General features: G+C 45.8%; 1 protein-coding gene across 1 annotated transcript in view; it reads right to left on the reverse strand.

Annotated features, from left to right (window-relative positions):
- Positions 1 to 19,468, reverse strand: part of SORL1 (sortilin related receptor 1) — a 155,718-nt gene that overhangs the window by 108,967 nt on the left and 27,283 nt on the right. The window contains exons 4-6 of the mRNA XM_045894818.3: positions 16,875 to 17,036; positions 15,222 to 15,289; positions 9,557 to 9,737 (exon numbers count right to left, since the gene is read on the reverse strand). Coding sequence (XP_045750774.1) covers positions 9,557 to 9,737; positions 15,222 to 15,289; positions 16,875 to 17,036 — 411 coding nt within the window. The remainder of the gene's footprint in view (positions 1 to 9,556; positions 9,738 to 15,221; positions 15,290 to 16,874; positions 17,037 to 19,468) is intronic.

Raw genomic sequence — 19,468 nt, forward strand, 5'->3', positions numbered from 1 at the left:
CACCAGATGAGGACGAAGGACAAACAGTACTGTGGCTGAAGCTGGGTGTGGGAGGGGGGTGGAGATTTAGCCAGGCAGCCCCCAGACCTGCCCAGGGTGAGGTCAGCCACACGCAGCGCATATAAAACCCATTCCCCTTGTTCTTTCTCTCCTATTTTCAGGTTACAAGGATACTCAAATTCAAGGGCTTTAACTTGCACAAAGAGCTGAGGAATTTTCGCTGATTCTCTTTTGCGACCTTTTAATACTTCTCATTGATGAACGTTTTTGCTGGCGTTATGTTTTCTTTGGTAGGGCATGATGTCGGCCCTGTCACATTGTGTTTTAGACATACTAGAGCACTGCTGGAATCTCGAAAATGTGTACAAAAGCACTAGATTAAGAGCTGGCTGTACACCTCAGGAAGTCACTAAGCCTCTCTCAGTCTCAATTTATTCATCTATAAAACTGAGAAGCTGATTAGGCTCGGGACTTCTCTGTCGATGGCTGTCAATGGCCCAGGAATCCTATAAATACAAAGGCAAACAGTGTGTATAGATGTACCCATTCATCCCGCCGGGGAGGGTACACAATCTTTACCAGATCCTCAAAAGGGGCGATGATTCAAAAAAAGATAAGCAGCACCGTAAAGGCTCAGTGTGGGTTCTTCCAGCTCTGAAAGTATGGGGCTGGGAACTGAGGCAAAATGTTGCACATCTATCCAGACAGAAAGGGACACACACCATCATGTGGACATAATCACACACATGACTATTAAGCTGATCAGAATATTGGGATTGCCAGCCAGAAGGGGTTCATTTGGCTTCATTTATCCTTGACCGTGTTGCTACTGTTTACCACAGATTTTAAATTCCTGTAAAGTAAGAAACGTACCAATTTCTCTTAACTATAATAGAACCGAATCCCCTGTGCTAATATATGCCCAATAAACACTATGTGAAGAGCAAGCTGCTGAATGAACCTGAAGTTATTCTTGATTTATCTGAGCAGTATATATATATATATACATATATATATATATATGTATATATATATATTTATATACACACATATATTCAAACAAATGGCTAAAAGTAGTCTGTTTCAAAGAAGCCAGGTAGGGAGGTACAAAAGACGGCCTTTCCAAAATGGCACATGGAAAACCATGGTAATAGCTTGTACTCAGTATGGGGCCGCAGGAAACAATGGATCTAATAAAAATGTAAAACTTATTACACCTGAATGAGAAAACAGTACCCAGCAAAACTGTTAGGCATAGATCCCAAAAGCCCTCTTTAAGTCAATAAAATTTTATAGCTATTTATAAAGGTCAGAGGATCCATGTAAGTTACCCTATATAAATCCCTATAAATATATATGAATACACAGATGTCCGTGAAAAACATACTTCAATGCTTTATACTTTTTCACTTCTTCCCACTGTGGTTAAACCTTAGAAAGGAGCCACTTTTCTCAGTGACACTGGGGGGGCCATCATTAGTTAAGCATTCTTAACGAGTGCTGTTGGTTGGCACGAGAATTGAGAATTCATACCAAGGCCAGTCTTCCTCCATGGATGCAAAAGTCAGAGTACAACGGTCGTAAGAAACCTCAAAACAAACCAAAAAAACAACAAAAAAAGAAACCTCAAAAAACATGCGTCCCACTTCCTTCTGGGACAATAATTCCTAAGCCTGGACAATTCAGGTTCACCCCTAAGGAGTCACTGTCACACTTTCTTGCCACCAAGAAACATACTAACAATTTTGTAGTACACTGTGGATTGTCAGATAGATGTATCAAAAGCTCCTACTACTTTCCTTAATGAGCCATGGGTTGTTGTGGTGGTTGAGTTTTTTACCACAAGGACAAAAGTAAAACGTGCTCATGAGAAAGAAACATCCAACAGTACAGACAGATGTAAAGTAAAATGCAGACACTCTGCTCCCTACCCTCTACTCACTCCTCCTACCCTACTCCCCAGGGAGTAAAAGGGAACAGGCTCCCATGGGGTCTTTAAGGAGTGTTCTGTACCATCACCCCTGAGCATATTTATATAGTGACAAAGGATGCTACACTTACCCAACATCCATTATTCCTTCCTCCTTAGCAACAGGATCTTGACTGCCACCCTAAATAAACCACTGGGGTTCTCTACCTTTTGCATAACTGCATGTGGCCATGTGACTGAGTACCAGTCAATACCCGTAAACCTAAGTGGTGTGTTGGGTTTCTAGGAAGGCTGCTGGAAGGGACTTAATCAGTGGGAAGGGGTCCTATTTTGGCCTATCTGTCCTTACTCTTTCTGACTCCTGTAAAGACTCAAAGGCTAGTATAGATGTCCTAGACCAAGAGGGAACGGTGAGGATCGAAATCATTAGTCAGGTTGGTGGAACAGAGAGAGGCCTGGGCCCCCAGGGTACCAGGTACCAACATACCAGCCCTACACTGCCTACCTCCAGGCAGCATGGAGGAGAGGAAAATAAGTTTCTGTATTCATTAAGCCACTTTTTACTTCTACTCTGTTACCAGTAATTGAACACAATGTCAATTTGCTACATGTAATTTTATTTTCCACATAAAAATATCCTTGTGCAATTCAACTTTCTTCATTAACAGAGTCTCTTAGGCATCTTTCATTTAACAGCTCATGGGCTCTGACATGATTTCCAGAAGCACTCTTCAGTGAATATACCTGTATATATTACCTTTCCCAGAACTACACAAGAATATCTGTAGGATGCCATTCTTAAAACCCCTAGGTCAAAGTTTTCATTTTTGACAGAAAAAATAGCCTTCCTTAAAGGCTATCCCAGTTAATATAGCTCCCAGCACAAATATTTTCACCAGCGTCCAGGAGGTATTTCAATGCTTCAAGTTATGCCGGTATTCTAGGGTCTGAAAATGGAAGATAAGATCTTTGTTTCATTTGGTGCTTTCATTCCGATAAGGAAAAATAAATTGATGTAAGTAGCTGAATAATCTGGATTTCAAAAAGTGCACTTATATTTATGTTTGAGATTATACCAAAGGAAACGAGAGGTCAAGGAGGAAAGAGCAGAGAGAACTAAATAAATGACACATTCTTGCCAAGTGAAGGCCACAGGATGTCACAGTGAGCTCTTCAATCGGATGTTTCACGGAGAACAGTGGCCAGAGAATGAGGGACCCTGCGGCACGTGGCAGACAAGGACACAGTCCAGAACAGGCTCTAGCATTCACGCCCACCTTCTCCTCTGAGACAGTGACAAGGGATCAGCAAAACATCATCATCCACATTAGTGTTGTTTATACTAAAATATTTATAGATAACATTTTATATATATTTTATTTATACATGTTTATGCTTTAAAAATAGTCCAAGAAAGGGGCACCTGGGTGGCTCAGTCAGTTAAACGTCCGATTCCTGATCTCAGCTCAGGTTGTGATCTCAGGGTCGTGAGATTGAGCCCCATGTTGGGGTCCATGTTGGGCGTGGAGCCTACTTCAAAAATAATAATAATAAAAATAAAATATTCCAAGAAAAAAATAACCAGTGGGTACACAGCCAAAAAGAGATTAGCAAATGTAAATAATATTGAGGCTGAATGAGGGCACCTGTGGCAGTCCTATCAGTATAAACTGTGCTTTTATGTAGATTTGAAAACGTCCATAATGAACAGTTTCACAAAGTTAGTATTCACTGCAAGCACGTCAAGAATGGCTGAGGAAGGAACTCTGAAAATCCACTCATCCAAAAAGCAACAAGAACACTGACAAAAATTCTCAAAGTCAACTTTTTTAGAATTCAAAAAATTAAATAAAGGCTTGCCAAAACCCAAAGAGCACTTATTGGAGAACAGTGTCAAAGCTCAGCAAGAAGAGCCGACTTTGTGGCCTCAGTCCCATCCCCTTTGCTCTAGCTCTGCGGTAGCCTCGGAAACCCACAGCCTCGCAGCTCCGGGAACTGTGAAAACCAGCAGCCGCGCGGTCAATGGAGGGGACAGACTGTTGCCACGGCCAGCTTGAAACTGCATTCTCAGGTCTTCTCTACATATAACCTGCCTCAGCTCGCTGTACAGACCGACCTATGGAAACAGAGACAAGTGTTTCACATCGCAGCTGCTAGAGTGACATGGCACCTGGAACTCACAAAAGGCTTACGGAAAAGCTGGGGAAGTAGATGCCCCTAAGAGGCTTTGATAAGCTCTGAAATATTCCGGGGACTCTACAAGGTCACACACGCAAGAGCTGTGAGTATGCTCAGAAGAGAAGCGAAAAGGGCCTAATCACTCATGGCTGGGTCTACGGAAGCAGGAACTGAAGGCTAAGGCAGAGTTGTAGATTGCACTAAAGGCAGGCCCCCCACCCATGCTCAAAGGCCCTCAGCAAAGGCTACCAGATGTACTGATTCAAAGCATTTAAGAAAAATCTCTGTTCAATCATTAGCTAACCACGAAGCCTAATTATCAAACATTTCATAGCCACCACACACAATGAAGAATGCAAACTCTACAAAATTAATGAAGGAAAGTCACAAACAAAACAAATACAGGCAACAGTAGGAAAAGGTAACAAAAACCATTTTGGGAAGGGGCTACTCTGATATAAGCAGTTGCCACCTTATACCATCGAAAATGTCTGATTTTCAATAAAAGGATAAGACAAGCAAACAGCAAAGTATGGCCCCTACATAAACACCACACACACACACACACACACACACACACACAGAGTCAATAGAAACTGTTCCTGAGGAAGGCCCGATATTGGACTCACAAACAAAACATTTAAATCCCCTATCATAAATATGTTCAAAAAATTAAAAGAAACCATGTCACAAGAATTAAAGGAAAGTATGAGAACACAGTCTCACTAAATGAGAGTATCACTAAAGAAACAGAAATTATAGAGATACAAATTCTTGAGTGGGAAAGGACAGTAACTCACAAGAAAAAAATTACCAGAGGGGTTCAACAAGAGATCTGAACCGGCAGAAGAGAGAGGCAGTGGACCTAAAGACCCATTAATTCTGATGATCCGTAATAAACACAGATGAAATCTGGAAACATTATACTAGGAAAGAAAACAGGTACAAAAAGTCCCATGGCATAAGATACTCTTTACATAAAGTGTCCAGAACAGGCAATTCTATGAGGCAGAAAATAGATTCCTGGTTGCCAGGGAGGGGAGGGGAATGGAATGGGGGTGCAGGGGCTGGAATTAGATAGTGGTAAGCATTACACAACTTTGTGAATAAGCTAAAAACCACTGAGCTGTATACCTCAAAAGGGTGAATTTTATGGCATAGAAATTATATCTCAATATAGGTGTTATAAAAATTGATATTAAATTTATTGGTATTATAGCTTTATTTATAATGTTTGGGTTTTATTGTTATTCATAATGTGTTCAGGTTTTATTGTTGCCTATAAATTATATGCATTAAGTGTTTATACCTAGCTTTATGTTTACATACATTTAAGTAACGTTATAATTAATTTGTCAATAACTTGGTTTTGGTCAGTTATCCTAAAAAAAAATCACACTCCAATTGTGATCAGCTAACTTTTCATAGAGAAGCCCACAATCTTGAGATGATTACTAAGTTTTCTTGTTATCTCTACCAACATTAGAGACTTTAAATTAGCATAATGAAGATTAGAAATTGGTTTTCAATAGTGGTTGGTTGGTCAGAATAGCGAAAGTACAAATGAGCTCTTTTGGGAGATCAGTGGCATGCAAGATATCTGAATTGGCCATAATATCCTGAAGATAACACTCTGGCATGAATAGGGCATAACAATTTAAGGAGGCCTGTAACCTGAACTTTTAGGGGTAATGTCCACGACTTATCAAGCTTTTACACAAGAGGATTCTGGTTGCCTGATGCCAACTCAAAGGGTAACAGAATCTTGCCTCTACAACAGGGTTGGTTTTCTGTAAAGATCCATATAGAAGTATTTTAAAGTTTATGAGCCATCCCGCCTCCATGCAACTATTCAATTCTGCCACTGTGACATGAAAGCAGTGATAGACAACATGTAAGCAAATGAGCATAGCTGTTTCAATAAAACTTTATTGACAAAAATAAGTGAAGGGCCATAGTTTGCCAATCCCTGTTCTAGAACATTGTGTCTGCATCACCTAGAAGAAGAGAGGAGATGCCATCAAGCCCATACATTAGGTCTTTGCTTACTGACATACATTTGTGCAAGAAAGGTGTGGACCTGGCTTTCATGATAAGCTGGTGGTGAAGCTACAGAAGAGCAGCTGGCCCTCACTTACCTCCAACATTCTGGCAACTATTGATATCTACCAGAAAGAACCTAACAGCTGGCTATTGCCAAGTTAACGAATCAATGTTGGTCCAGTTTGCAGAAGTGCCTCTTTGCTGCCTCAATGGCCTATCATTTTGATGTAGACTATTAAGACAAGTAAGTGAATGTCATGTCAAAAAACATGGAATAAAAATTAAACTTGGGTTAAAAAAAATATCAAAGGGGGGCCCCAGAGTGGTTCAGTCAGTTGAACAACTGACTCCTGATTTCAGCTCAGGTCATGATCTCAGGGTCGTTGGGTCGAGCCCCACATCGGGCACTCTGATCCGCATGGATTAGGCTTGAGATTCTCTCTCCCTCTCCTACTGCCCCTCCCCCACCCCCTCAAATAATTAAATAAAATCTTTAAAAAAAAAAAATCAAAGGGCATCAGAAACAAAGCACATATGAAATAAGAGCCAGACTAACAGGGCACAGGGGTATTCGGAAGATTCAGACACCAGCTCCAGTCCAGAATCCAGATGGCTGTCCCCACATGTTCTAAAGAGCTAACTTGCAAAGAATTATAATCGTTCATGGTACTGGAAAAAAGCAAAAGAGTTAATCACCCAAAACCAATTTTCTGTGGTTTTGCAATTAGCTCCTTGACTTTCCTAATTTGATTTGAATCCATTTAATATTAAGGTCCCTCAGAATTCCCCAAACCCAGGCAGTCTGAGTGCTAAGCACACCCCAGATAAGAAGTTACACTTGCAGACCTCACAATACTCCTACTGATACAGTTATCCAACCAAGGCCAATGTTGTTTATCCTTATGGCTCAGCAGTCTAATGTAATAAAGAGGAAGAAATTAAAAGAGGGAAAACACTCATTTTATCACCCACAGCCGGTTGGGTCTCTTCCCTCATCAACCCATCCAATCTACAATGATCCTTTGATGATAGAACTGACTATTCTGCATACAGAAGACCTCAGGGAAGAGCTTCTCAAATTTTGGAGATTCTTAGGCAGCCTAAGGATGCTGAGAAAAAAAATGCATTTGGGCCCTGAAATCCGCTTTTGGAACAAGTGCTCTTGAGTGATGGTGCTGAGATTGCTCCTAAGACCACAATTTGAGAAACACTTCCATGTGGTGGCCTACCTCATCTGGCCTAGAGCCTCTAGCTAACACCACTGACCCTGGAATCCGGTGGCCCATCCATGTGCTGAAAGATGAAGCCAACACATAACTACAGGTTTGTCACCAATATCCTATAAATAAATAAACCATACAGAGAGGTGAGAATTGACCAAGAAAGTAACAATCATTTAAGGCCTCCTACCACTCCCCTAAAAAATCTACTGGCCTATGCTTTCTAAATCAGGTGGGCAGAGATGGCATTCATTCAACTACTGTGCATCTGCTATGTATCAAGCATTGTGCAAGATACTGGGTACCACATCAGTGATGAACAAGGCAGACACAGCCCCTGATCTCACCACTGACCAGGAATAACAATAAATTTGTTCCCAGCGCCCTGCATATCAGCCATGGCGAGAGAACAGACATAGCCGTTAGGGTGGAACGGAGGGCTTAGAAAGCTCCCACTGGGATATTTCTTTAGCTCTTGGGTGTGAGATCCAGAAAAAACAGGCATAAGAGGAATGCACAACGGCTCTCCACCTCAGCCCCGAATCAGTCAGTAGGCAAATCTAAGAATCAGTCACTGTGTCTTAGAATCAAGAAATTAAAATCATATAAATAAACTCAGGCCCAAGGAACTAAAACAGAAAAGACCCAGGAACACTGAAAGATGAGAGGCAAACCAGGACCTTGGGACTGCCAAGAGGATGTCACAAGGTAACAGTCCTCAGGCCTGGTTCCCCACACTGCGCTCCCTCCTCACCACAACCCTGCCCAAGGCAACCCAAGGATGCTTGCCTTCTGAGTCGCTGTGTGTGTGTGTAAGAGAAAGAGAGAGAAAGTGATAGGCAAGGCAGGAAAGGAATGATCCAGCAACTGACCCAATGCAAATAGCCTGACAGAAGAAAAACTGCCATAATTATAGTGGCTTTAAAAAACATTTTGCAAAGTATGTAATGGGGCACCCCTCTTGCCTTTAAGCCACCCACATCTTCTCTTCTCATCTCAACCTTACTCTCTGCTTTCCTTGCTGGGGAGGTCCTCTCTCTACCCTGGAATCCTACCAAAGGGGCCAGCTACCCATCATATATTTTAAGTGAGAATCTGGAGGAAAACATTACACCTGATTTTAGTCCCTAAGGTTAACTGTGACAGAAAGCAAAGCGCCTGCCAGTTACCAGCGGCCGTCTGCAGAGCCTGAGGTCAAGGAGGGAATGGCCCCCATCAAGAAAATAAGCTACGGGGGCGCCTGGGTGGCTCAGTCGTTAAGTGTCTGCCTTCAGCTCAGGTCATGATCCCAGGGTCCTGGGATCGAGCCCCACATCGGGCTCCCTGCTCGGCAGGGAGCCTGCTTCTCCCTCTCCCACTCCCCTTGCTTGTGTTCCCTCTCTCGCTGTGTCTCTCTCTGTCAAATAAATAAATAAAATCTTAAAAAAAAAAAAAAAAGAAAAAGAAAATAAGCTACGGCACTCCAGGATAGCGGCCCAACCTGCTCTCCTCAGGACGGTTTTGTTCCTTTACACAGGGCAGTGCAGTCGCCGCTTGCAACTTGAGACAGTCACAAGGCAAGCCCTGTTAAATAATCAAGTCTGGTTTTAAATGAGCAAGCCTCCCCCCACCTCCCCAGCATCTGGCTCCATCCAACACATCAAATCAAGGGGAAGATTTTCCCAAAGGCTGAGAGTTAAGCTACTTACTGACAGCTGGAGGCTTAATCACTGCTTTTCTTAGAGCATTAACTCCCACTAGCCAATGACTACACATTCTATTAGCCATGGAAATTAACATGTGTCCAAAATTCCCAAAGACATTGGCCTAATCCAAAAGGAAATCAGGCGGCGAGATTAAAGCAAATTGCCACAGAGCCCCACCCCTCCTTTCTGTGTTCTTTTAATTGGGATGTCAAAGAAACACGTGTTTGACAAGGATGCTTGGCTACCAGGAAACAACCACATTCCAAGAGCCCAGAGACATCCCGAGTGGCTGTCTGAGCTTCTCCACTCCTCTGACCTCCTGGGACCATCCAAGCCCCACGGGAATGCCCGTCTATATCCAGTGCCCCTCAGTCAAGCTCCCCGGGGTGCGTTGACCCCTTCCCTGCATATTCAAACCCACCGGCTCCATCACGGAATGCCGAACCTCTGAAAGGAAACCCAAAAAGGAGTTTCCACGTTCCTCAGCACCTTCAACTTACCACCACCTTTGTAGCAAACATGTACTTGTCCCGAAGCTGAAAGTCTTTCACTTCCTCCAGGATCATTTCCTGGTTCTCCCGGGACTGGAAGAAGTCCGTACTTCGGAAAACCGTGGAGTAGCCAGAGGGTTCGTGCCGTTCCACGTAGATGGTGTTTGGCTTGTCATAGGGATCGATACCCCTAGAGGAAAGAGAGCAGTTTCTATCATCACTCTGTTTAAGCAACTGGAGACACCGAGGTTCTGCCGTGCAGCCAGCCTGCTGGAATTGAGGGACACAATCCCACGCTCTCTGCCACAAACAGAGCCCTTTGGTTGCTCCTCGGTTCAGTGGGGAGGGAAAGTGATCGCCATTTGTCAAGTGTTGATGTTGTTACTGCTTTCTTCAAAGTGCCCTGGGTGTCACTCAAGGCAAGCCTTGGCCGTGCCTGAGATGAGCAAGAAGAAGGAAAAGTAAAAGGTGGGGTGTTTTGGAATCAGTAAGCAAGGGACTGGTTGAGGCTGTCAGTGAGTTTCTGACCTCAAGTTGTAAACCTCAGAGAATGAAGGAGTGTGTTTTCCCAGGCCCGTACGCTCTCAGAACAGCTCTAGAAGAAACCACACGAGGAACCAGTGAGCCTGATCTTGCTAGCAGGCCCTGCCCTTTCTGTCTGTCTGTCCTGGGCCACTGTCGCTGATCCGTGCAATCCGGAGTCATCCTACCAGTGCAAAGTCATGTTCTGCGAGGCTCCTTTGCAAACTCATTCTCACATGGACTGATCTCCCTGATGTCCTTCAGAAATTCAGAGCTCATTTCTCCCCTCACCCCACTCCCTGCGCTCCGTCAACAGAGCACCCCTCTGCAGGGAGGCCCCCGCCCCGCCCCGCGTGCATTCTGACCTGCATGTTGAAATCCTACTCTTCTGAGGTCAAGTTCAAGGCCCCTCTTCCAGGAAGCCCTCCCCCAAAGCTCTCCTCCCTCCTCCCAATACCCACGATGTACCTGTGCAGTGTTCAATTTCAAGCCTTATGTATTAATGTTATGTGAGTTTCAAACAAAGGTAGAAAACTGTTTTGGGTGGGTGGATTTTGGAATCACTCTCGTGACTTTGTACAATGGTGCTTCTTATTCACAGTGGTGCTTCTTATTCACTGTGTTCTATTATTCACCATAATGTGTCTGAGCTTCCTAGAGAGAGTATAGATGCCTTTAAAGGCCATGTCTTATATTTCTTTTTGTCCTACAGGGCTCCCAGCTGAACTGAATCTTGCTGCACTGAATCCTTGGACCACAGTACAAAGGCTACTCCAAACTGAAAACTCTAAGGTTGACTTGATCAAACTCCCTCAAGAAGAATCTCAGAACAGGAGTCTCCCCCAAATAAGGCCCCCAACAATAGCTGCAAGGAGGACTACTCTGCCTCAGGTTTCCTAATGCTCAACAAGACACCAGGCCAGGCAGACCATTCAGCGCATGGGAAAAATCAGGAGGAGAGCCTCAGAGGGAGGATGCAGGGATGACCCAAGGAAAGGCAGGACTCACTTCTGGACCTGTCTTTGCAGAGCGACATATGCATGATGGCTCTCAACGTAATGAAGGCTCAGATATAAAATTCCTTCAAAGATATATCGTCAAGAGAACGGGAAGGGGGGCGCCTGGGTGGCTCCCTCGTTAAGCATCTGCCTTCGGCTCGGGTCATGATCCCAGGGTCCTGCAATCGAGCCCCGCATCAGGGGGTCCCTGCTCAGTGGGGTTCCCTCTCTCACTGTCTCTCTGTCAAATAAATAAATAAAATCTTTTAAAAAAAATTTTTAAAAAAGAGCACAGGAAGGAAGGGAGGGAGGGAGGGAGGGAAGGAGGGAGGGAGGGAGGGAGGGAGGAAAAGAGGAAAGGGGGGAAGGAGGGAAGGAGGGAGGAAGGAAGGAAACAAGGAAGGAAGGGGGAGAGAAGAAATAGAAACCAAAAGGCATGACTTTGGCCCCACAATCTGGAGTCTAAGCAGAGCACTGGAGAAGCCAGCAGGCTTGGCCCCAGTGCAGGAGACAACTGCTCATCATCAGACGCTCTGCGTGCGTATGTGTGGGGGTGGTGGCATGTTCTCTTCTTTTCCACAATTAGAAGTACTGATTAAAGTACTTCCTCTACCCTAGAGGATATGCAAATTAAAACAAAGCTGCTGGATATTTTTAAAAAGGCAGAGAAGAAGGGACCTTCACTCAGAGAATTTTGAGACTGAGCTCACCTCTGCTATTCTTTTCCTAAACAAAAGCAGTATCTAGAGATAGAAAGAGATAGAAAGAGCTGCGACTTCCCTCCCAATTCTCTTCCGTGATCCCGCTGTGGACCTCCCGTTTCTGAGAGCCACTCCGCCTCCAAGCTCGGCTACTTGCCCATCGCTAGCTTCCACTACGGTCTGGTCTCTTGGCCCTCGTTTGAAAATTCCAAGCCTTGCTCCATCTGTGATCACAGTCAGCAGTCCTCACCGGGCCTCACCTACAACCCTTCCATGGTGCTCGGCCAGGCACCCCTGAGTCCCTCCCCAACTGCCCTTCCACTGTCCCGCCTTGCCGATCTCCAGCTCTGGATTCCATAGACCACTGGTTTTCCAAACGCCTGCTGCTCCCAGGCTGCCCGCATTATTGAATAAATGTATGCCCTTATTCTTAGAGAGGTTAGATTACACTCTCACTTATCATGGGAAATCCTAGGGGAAAATCCTCCAAATGGCCTGAAATGCCCTGACACCAGACACGTAGTTATCTAAAATAAGACAGGCCAGGCCTTTCCCCTAAGATATCAGCATATGTGCACAGAGGCAAAAGTACAACATACAGATTCCCCAATGTGATGTTCCTTTACTCAGTCATCCTGCTAGTGTGCCCTCTTAATATATGGTTATGTAAGCAGATGAAAGCCCAATCTGTCCCCTTAAGACACATATAAAGCAAAAGGAAGTTCTAATGGTACTCCTTGGGTAGAGGTTATACTTGGATAAGACTGTGGTCATAATTTCACTAAGACAATACAACCTGGGTCCAAGGAAAAAAACAAAAGGATCAGAAACAGCTGTCTCTTTGAAAAGGAAGTCCAATGGAGCCTGAAGATACTCAGCTGTAGGACCCCTCTACATCTGGGCTCCCTCCCATCTTCGCTGTCCTCATTCACCAAGGAAGCAATACCAACTCAAAGACATTCCTCTGCAAACAGAGAGCTAAAAGAAGCACAGACAGTATGTACCACTGCATTTAATGAGGACTAAAAACCACATGGAAACCTCAAAACACAAATGATAAACTGAGAATTATAAATGAACACACACATGTGGTATCTAGTGTCACAAAGGCCTAACCTCAAATATACAAAGAGCTCCTGGAAATCAATAAAAAGACTAACCATTCAACAGAAAAAGGGCCAAGGGCATGAAAAGACATGTCATAAAAATAGAAATAAAAAAGACACGGGGCACCTGGGTGGCTCAGTCATTAAGCATCTGCCTTCGGCTCAGGTCATGATCCCAGGGTCCTGGGATCGAGCCCCGCATCGGGCTCCCTGCTCCACGGGAAGCCTGCTTCTCCCTCTCCCACTCCCCCTGCTTGTGTTCCCTCTCTCTCTGTGTCTCTCTCTGTCAAATAAATAAATAAAATCTTTAAGAAAGAAAAAAAAAAAGGAAATAAAAATGATGCTTAAGCTGTTAAAAGATGCTCAAACTCATTCATAGTAAGAAAAATTCAAACTAAGACTATACTGAGATACCCTGTCTTACCTAACACATTGGCTGTGGAGAGAAGCACAGTTCTATGTTACTGAGATGAGAGCAAAATTTAACACTCTCCATAGATTTGGCAATCTCTACCAAAGTTACAATTTCAATGCTTTATTCACTGGGGATATATCTGTGCTCAAAACTGACCAAAGCCCCTGCCTTTGTAGAGCTTTCATTCTATCAAAGAGAGAAAGACAAATAAATAATAAGCCTAATAATCCCATATTAGAAAGTGGTAAGTGTTATGCAAAAAAATAACAGATCAGGGCACAGGAAATGACAGGGGAGTAGTTGCAATTTTAATAGGATCCTTAGGATAGGCCTCATTTAGAAAGTGTTATTTGAGCAGACTTGAATGAGATAAGGGAGTAAGCAATAAGTATATCTTGAAGAAGAGCAGTCTAGGCAGGGAAAAAAGCAAGTGCAAAGGCCCTGTGGTAGGAATATGCTTGGCATTAATCTGAGAGAAGTGATGGTGCATAAAGAGTTCAAAGTAGAGAGAGGAACAACATGATCTGACCTGTTTTTACGAAGATCAACCCAGCCATGTACTGAGAATTAACTGCAGAAGGACAGGAGTAGTAGTGGAAAGACCAGGTGGACAACTAATGAGTGACAGTGGTGGCTTGGAGTAAAGTCATAGCTGAGCAGTAGATCCTAGATATAAACCAAAGGTAGAGACAACAGGATTTCCTGATAGGTGGAATGTGAAGCATGAAACAAACATGAAATCAGTGATGACTCCCAAGTTCTTGGCCTGAGCAACTAGAAACTGAAATGGGGAAGATTCCAGGGGCAGCTGACTGGGGGCAGTGGAGGTCAAGGGTCAATGTAGGAGGAATCAAGTTTGCTAAGTGTGAAGGGTTTGAGTGACCTGCTGACCCAGCATGTCTGCTCCTGAGAATCTGTTCTGCCCATTTGCCCACACGTGTACAAGTGCATCTATTCAAGATTACATACTGCACCCTGTAACAGTGAAAGATCAGAAGGACGTACGACTAGCAACAGCTGTACTTCTGCAAGTCCAGCCCTGTTGATTTCTCTCTCCTTCTCAAAACCCTATAGGGGCTCCTCGCTGCTTTCAGAATTCAGTCCAGATTCCTTTACCAAGCACTGCATATTCAGATACCAATGTCCCTTCCCGAACTTCACCCAACATACTGTCCAGAAGTCAGACTTCGTGTTCTCCACCCAAGTACCACAGTGTCCTCTCTCTCTGCCTTTGGCCATTCTGTTTCTGTCTGGAATCCCAGCCCCACACACCTCCAGGCCCCTCCTGCTACCTCCAGCCTCTTGCGCACATCCTGGCTCAAAAGCAACTCCTCCATGGAGCTGGCTGGGATCTCCCCATCTGGAAAGACTAGTCCCCCCTCTGGCTTCTCCTGCTAGGTCTGTGACTTTTGTGTGTCTTCCATGATGTGTGTTCTGTACACAAAATGTCTTTTCTTGCCTCCTAAGCTGCAGTCTCCTTAATAACTATATCCATAAATTATTCAACTTCTTCTACCCTAAAGCATCGAACATGTTTCATATTCAGCAGACATCCAAAAAAAGTACGTTATGAATGAACAAGTGAATGAAAGTGATACAGAGAAAAATCCCCACTTCTGTTGTCATGCTCGAAGAGTGAAGGTCTTTAGAAATTCTAATCATGCAAGTGCTCAAGAGTCCCCTGGGTTCCCTGATGGACTGAAAAATGCAAAAGCTCTGTCACTTCTCTCACCCATAACTTTCCTCTCTGATCCCCCACCGCCCCACACAGTGAGTGTGTTGTACTCTCAGTTCTAATTCCCAGGTCTGGAATGTGCCTTTCCCGAACCACATGCTCCACATTTCAGGTGAGGGCAGGTCTGCCCTCCATGAAGGAGCTAGAACTGAAGAAAGGTGATTATGTAATTCAAACTTCTTAGGTGGAGGACTTACCAAGAAAAGGACTTCACATGTTCCTGAATCAGGATCCAGGTCTGGCCAAAATCATCTGACTTCCACAGCTGCAAAGACCAAGGACAAGAAGAGATCAAGATGCAAGAGGCAGGGACACCTGGGTGGCTCAGTCGGTTAAGCATCTGCCTTCAGCTCAGGTCATGATCCCAGGGTCCTGGTATCGAGTCCCGCATCGGGCGGCTCCCTGCTCAGTGGGGAGCCTGTTTCTCCCTCTGCCTGCCACTCCCCCTGCTTGTGCTTTCTCTCTCTGACAAATAAATAAATAAAATCTTTAAAAAAAAAAAAATAGAAGCAAGGGGCAGGCATAACCTGAACGGCAAGGCCATCAGGCCCCGCCATAAATAACATGCGGTCTGGGAAGATGGGCCCGGAGATCAGCAAGGCCAGCTTGGTTACTCCAAAAGCGAATGAGGGTGGGGAGGCAAGGTGAGATCTGCACCTTCCCGTTCCTCTCCACAGTTACTAAGGCTTCAAGAATAACTACAAGGAAAAATGGGTATCGTCTTCCATTTATGGATCATCAGAAATTACGGTTTACTTGACACTAGCCATCAGGGATAGTAAAAACAAAAGGATTACACTGTACTTTCTCACCTGGGAAACCATGTCCTTAAAAACCCATAATGGGCCACGGGGATTAAAGGTGAACAGAGGGGACCCTGGCTAAGCGCAGGGGTAAAGAGCACCAAGGGGAACCACTTGAATGCAAACAATACGGCCGTGAGTGATGAACTTGCTGGTCTTTGCCAAAGCCCCTGAACTTCCAAACACAGCACCTGAGCATTCCTCTGGCCCTAGTGACCACACAAGAAGCAGCAGAAGACTAAAAACAACGTTCATCCACGTACACTGGTAAACTGACCCAGCCTGTACTTAGGTTACTCCCTAAGGCAAGGAAAGGTAAACAGATCATGTTTTGGTTAAACAACCTGCAAAGAAAAAGATATGTTCCAAGGTTCCTCTGAGCCAAGCCATTCAAAACTCCTCATGAATCCAATCCTACAAGGTCTACTGGTTTCATGGTATTATACCAGACCAATAGCCTCGATTTGGCAAGTTTCAACCTTGAGAGATAAATCCCACTTGGGCTGTCTCCCCATCTCACTCTCCTTCAAGTCCAGATTTAAGGAGAAAAATACACATATTTATATTAAAGGCACACAAACACACACACGTAGGAAAAAAATTTAAGTTAATGATAATTTCAAATAAATGGTACAAAAGCAGTATGTTGTTTGAGGCAGAGGATGGGGAAGGTAGAACAGAAATTCAAGATAGAGATCCCAGCAGAGCTCAGACTCCAGGCTTTAGCTGGCTCTGTGTGAATAATTTCCAGAGTTTCGATGGACCCCCCCACCTCAAACCCACAAAGGTGCATCGACACGGAGAAGGGCATGATGTCTGGCTACAAGGGCCTGCCGAGCGCTTGGCATTGCCCCCTGGCTGGGAGGCAGACGGAGAGTGCCAGGGAGATACGGTTTTCCTCGGCCGTGGGAATTCAACTAGTACAAAGTCTAAGCTTGGGAGAGGAGGAAGGAGGGGCTGGGGGAGGTCAGTCAGAGGACACACAATCCCCACGGGCAGGAACAGAAAACCGGAGAAGCCCCACCTGTGTTCCAGAAGCTCCCTTACCTGCTTGTTGGGGTGAGACCTGTCAAAGCCCAGGAGAAGGTTGGAGGCCTTGCTGTGCAGGAGGAGATCAACTGCCCGGAACGGGATGGAAAAGCCTTGGATAGTGTTGCAGAAGTCAAACGTGATCCAGAGGTACTGGGCATAAGCATCTACAAAGATGTACTGCAAGAGAAACAAGGCAAGCTCAGAGCGGGACCTGGCCAGGGCTGCCCAATACCCACCCCCCAACTCCCTCCAGCAGTGTGTGCGGGGCCGGGGGCCTGCAGGGCCCCCACTCGGCTTCCTCCCCATCTCCTGGCCAGGAGGAGATGCTGGTGCCCACCAAGCAAGGCTCTGGGAAGGAAGGGGTGCAGGACAGGCTCTCCTTTCAGCAGGTAATTGAGCTGGTCAAGCCTATTTTTTCTTTGAATTGACCTGGCCATTCTCACCCTCTGGCAGGTCACTCAGGCACCATCAGAGGATGACTGGGACCCAGAAGGCCTGCTCTTCAGACTGGCTGCACACAGGTAAGCCTGCTTCCCTCCCTCCATTCTCTGAGCAGCTATGGGAAATCCCTACAATCACACCCATCTAGGAGGATGTTCTGGGCACTAGGCAAGGGGACGGGGCAGCCCCGAGGACCCAGCTGCCAGTGGGGCCGGCTGCCTCACTCTGGGGCCCGGCAGGAAGAGCTTGGCGAGCAGGGGCTTCACTTGACTTAGCCCTGCACAGGTAAGTGGCCCTGAACAAGTGGGACTGCAGAGTGACCGCCAGCCTAGAGAGTTCTCCAGGAGAAAGGACCGAGGCAATTCAACTTCACAAATGTGCACTGAATATTCCCCGTGGACCGGAAGCTGCAGGTTCCACGGTGAAAACCCAGAATCCTTGCAGTCTCGCATGGGAGAAAGATAGACGTGATCATGGGTGACTGTAACTCAAGGGAAAATGAGATTCAGTGGGGAACCACGGACAGAGTCCTGTGAAAAGCACGCAGTCCAGAGGAGTTCCAGTCTGGGAGATCAGAAGTGACTCCAGGGAAGATCTGGCCCTCGAAGGGCAGGCAAGACTTTCAGAGGGAAAGAACATCCCAAGTCGAGGGCAGTTTGAGTTTGGGGAAAAAAAGGGAAAAAAAAGTAGAGCACGGACTTGAGGACAGCCAGGAGGGCCTGTGGGAAAGGTCTACAGAGCACAGATAGTAGCAGGCCTGGAATGCACATGAGAGATGGGAAGGGCAGCCTCCTGTTCCCGGAAGGGTGAGGGCGGCTCGGCGGCCCACCGTGAACCAGAGCAAGGGGGACCCAGCTCCAAGCACCAACGAGTCCCTGAAATCCCAGAAATCAACAATCCAAAGGAACCCGTCCAAGCACACTTCCCCTCATTGACTGCCTCTGACCCAGATCAATCTTCAGCTCAGAATCCTTTTGGCACAAGCAGCTTAGGCATGTCCTAATACTCTGTGCTTGCCTGACGCTGCGTCCACGTGTTCTTGCTCCTTCACCTTCGGCTTTTCCTTCCCCAATTCCCAGGAGTGCACTCTACATGTTCTTTCTCTCGTGTTTCTTCCACGGCATCTAACGTAGAACTCCAAACTCTGTAGGAGCCTCATTAAATCTAACCATAAAGGCAAGCGAATGTTTTGAAAGCATAAACGACCACAAGCAAATGCAATGTTGTAAAAACAATTATGATCCTAAGAGGACCATCATCATTTTTGGCATAAAAGGCGTTCCCCAGAAATGATGGAGCCCATCTTCCTGCTCCGAAACCATCCTGGTTACTAGGGAACGGAGTGCTCTCAGTTTAGAAAGACTTCTCCAGACATCTATTCCATGGTTTCTAGGGGTTTCACATTTGAAGATATAAAAATCATGTAGCCGGTTATAAAACGTATTATCTGTCATTCATGATAATAGCTCAATGTGTCCAGACCAGGGGCGCCTGGCTGGCTCAGACGGTGGAACCTGCGACTCTTGATCTTGGGGTTGAGTTCGAGCCCCACGTTGGGCATAGAGTTTATTAAAAAAAAATGTGTCAAGAACACTTAGTGTATGCCAAGCGCTGAGCAGACAAGTTGTGCATGCCTTAGCTCATGCTCATCCTCAGCTCATGTCATGCTTCTGGTACTCACGGCCAGGCAGTGCTTTCGATACAGTCTTATCCTCCTTTACTAACTAGGGCACTGGAGCGCAGAGAGGTTAACTGGCCAAGGTGAGCCAGGAGGCAGCATCTACAGCCATTTCTGGCCAGTTCGGAGCCCACCCCTTCACTGTTCACCAAATCCTTTCTTCTCTTCCTCCAACAAAGAAGCAGAACTTCCAGAATTTCATGCCTAGGTCTCACCCTGTGCCCCCGGGCTCATCCACGCGCCGCCTCCTCTCACTCAGCTCCTCAAGTCTGTAGTGGCAGCTCCCTCCCTGGCCTTGGGTGACCCCGTCTCATGCCAAGGCTCCGTGCCCCACACCTGACCACCCCGTCCTTGACCCTCCTCCTGCTCCTTCTTCCCCTTCGTCGCTCCCCACCCCTGCATAACCTCATCGCTCTTCCGTCCTCTGCTACGAACCTGCTCCATCCTCCACGCAGCTTCAACTACCACCGCTGAGATCAGGCACGTCAGG

Source organism: Mirounga angustirostris, unplaced genomic scaffold (genome assembly GCF_029215605.1).
Source record: "Mirounga angustirostris isolate CCGP_5_RB_7025 unplaced genomic scaffold, mMirAng1.0.hap1 SCAF_13, whole genome shotgun sequence".
Classification (NCBI taxonomy): Eukaryota; Metazoa; Chordata; class Mammalia; order Carnivora; family Phocidae; genus Mirounga; species Mirounga angustirostris.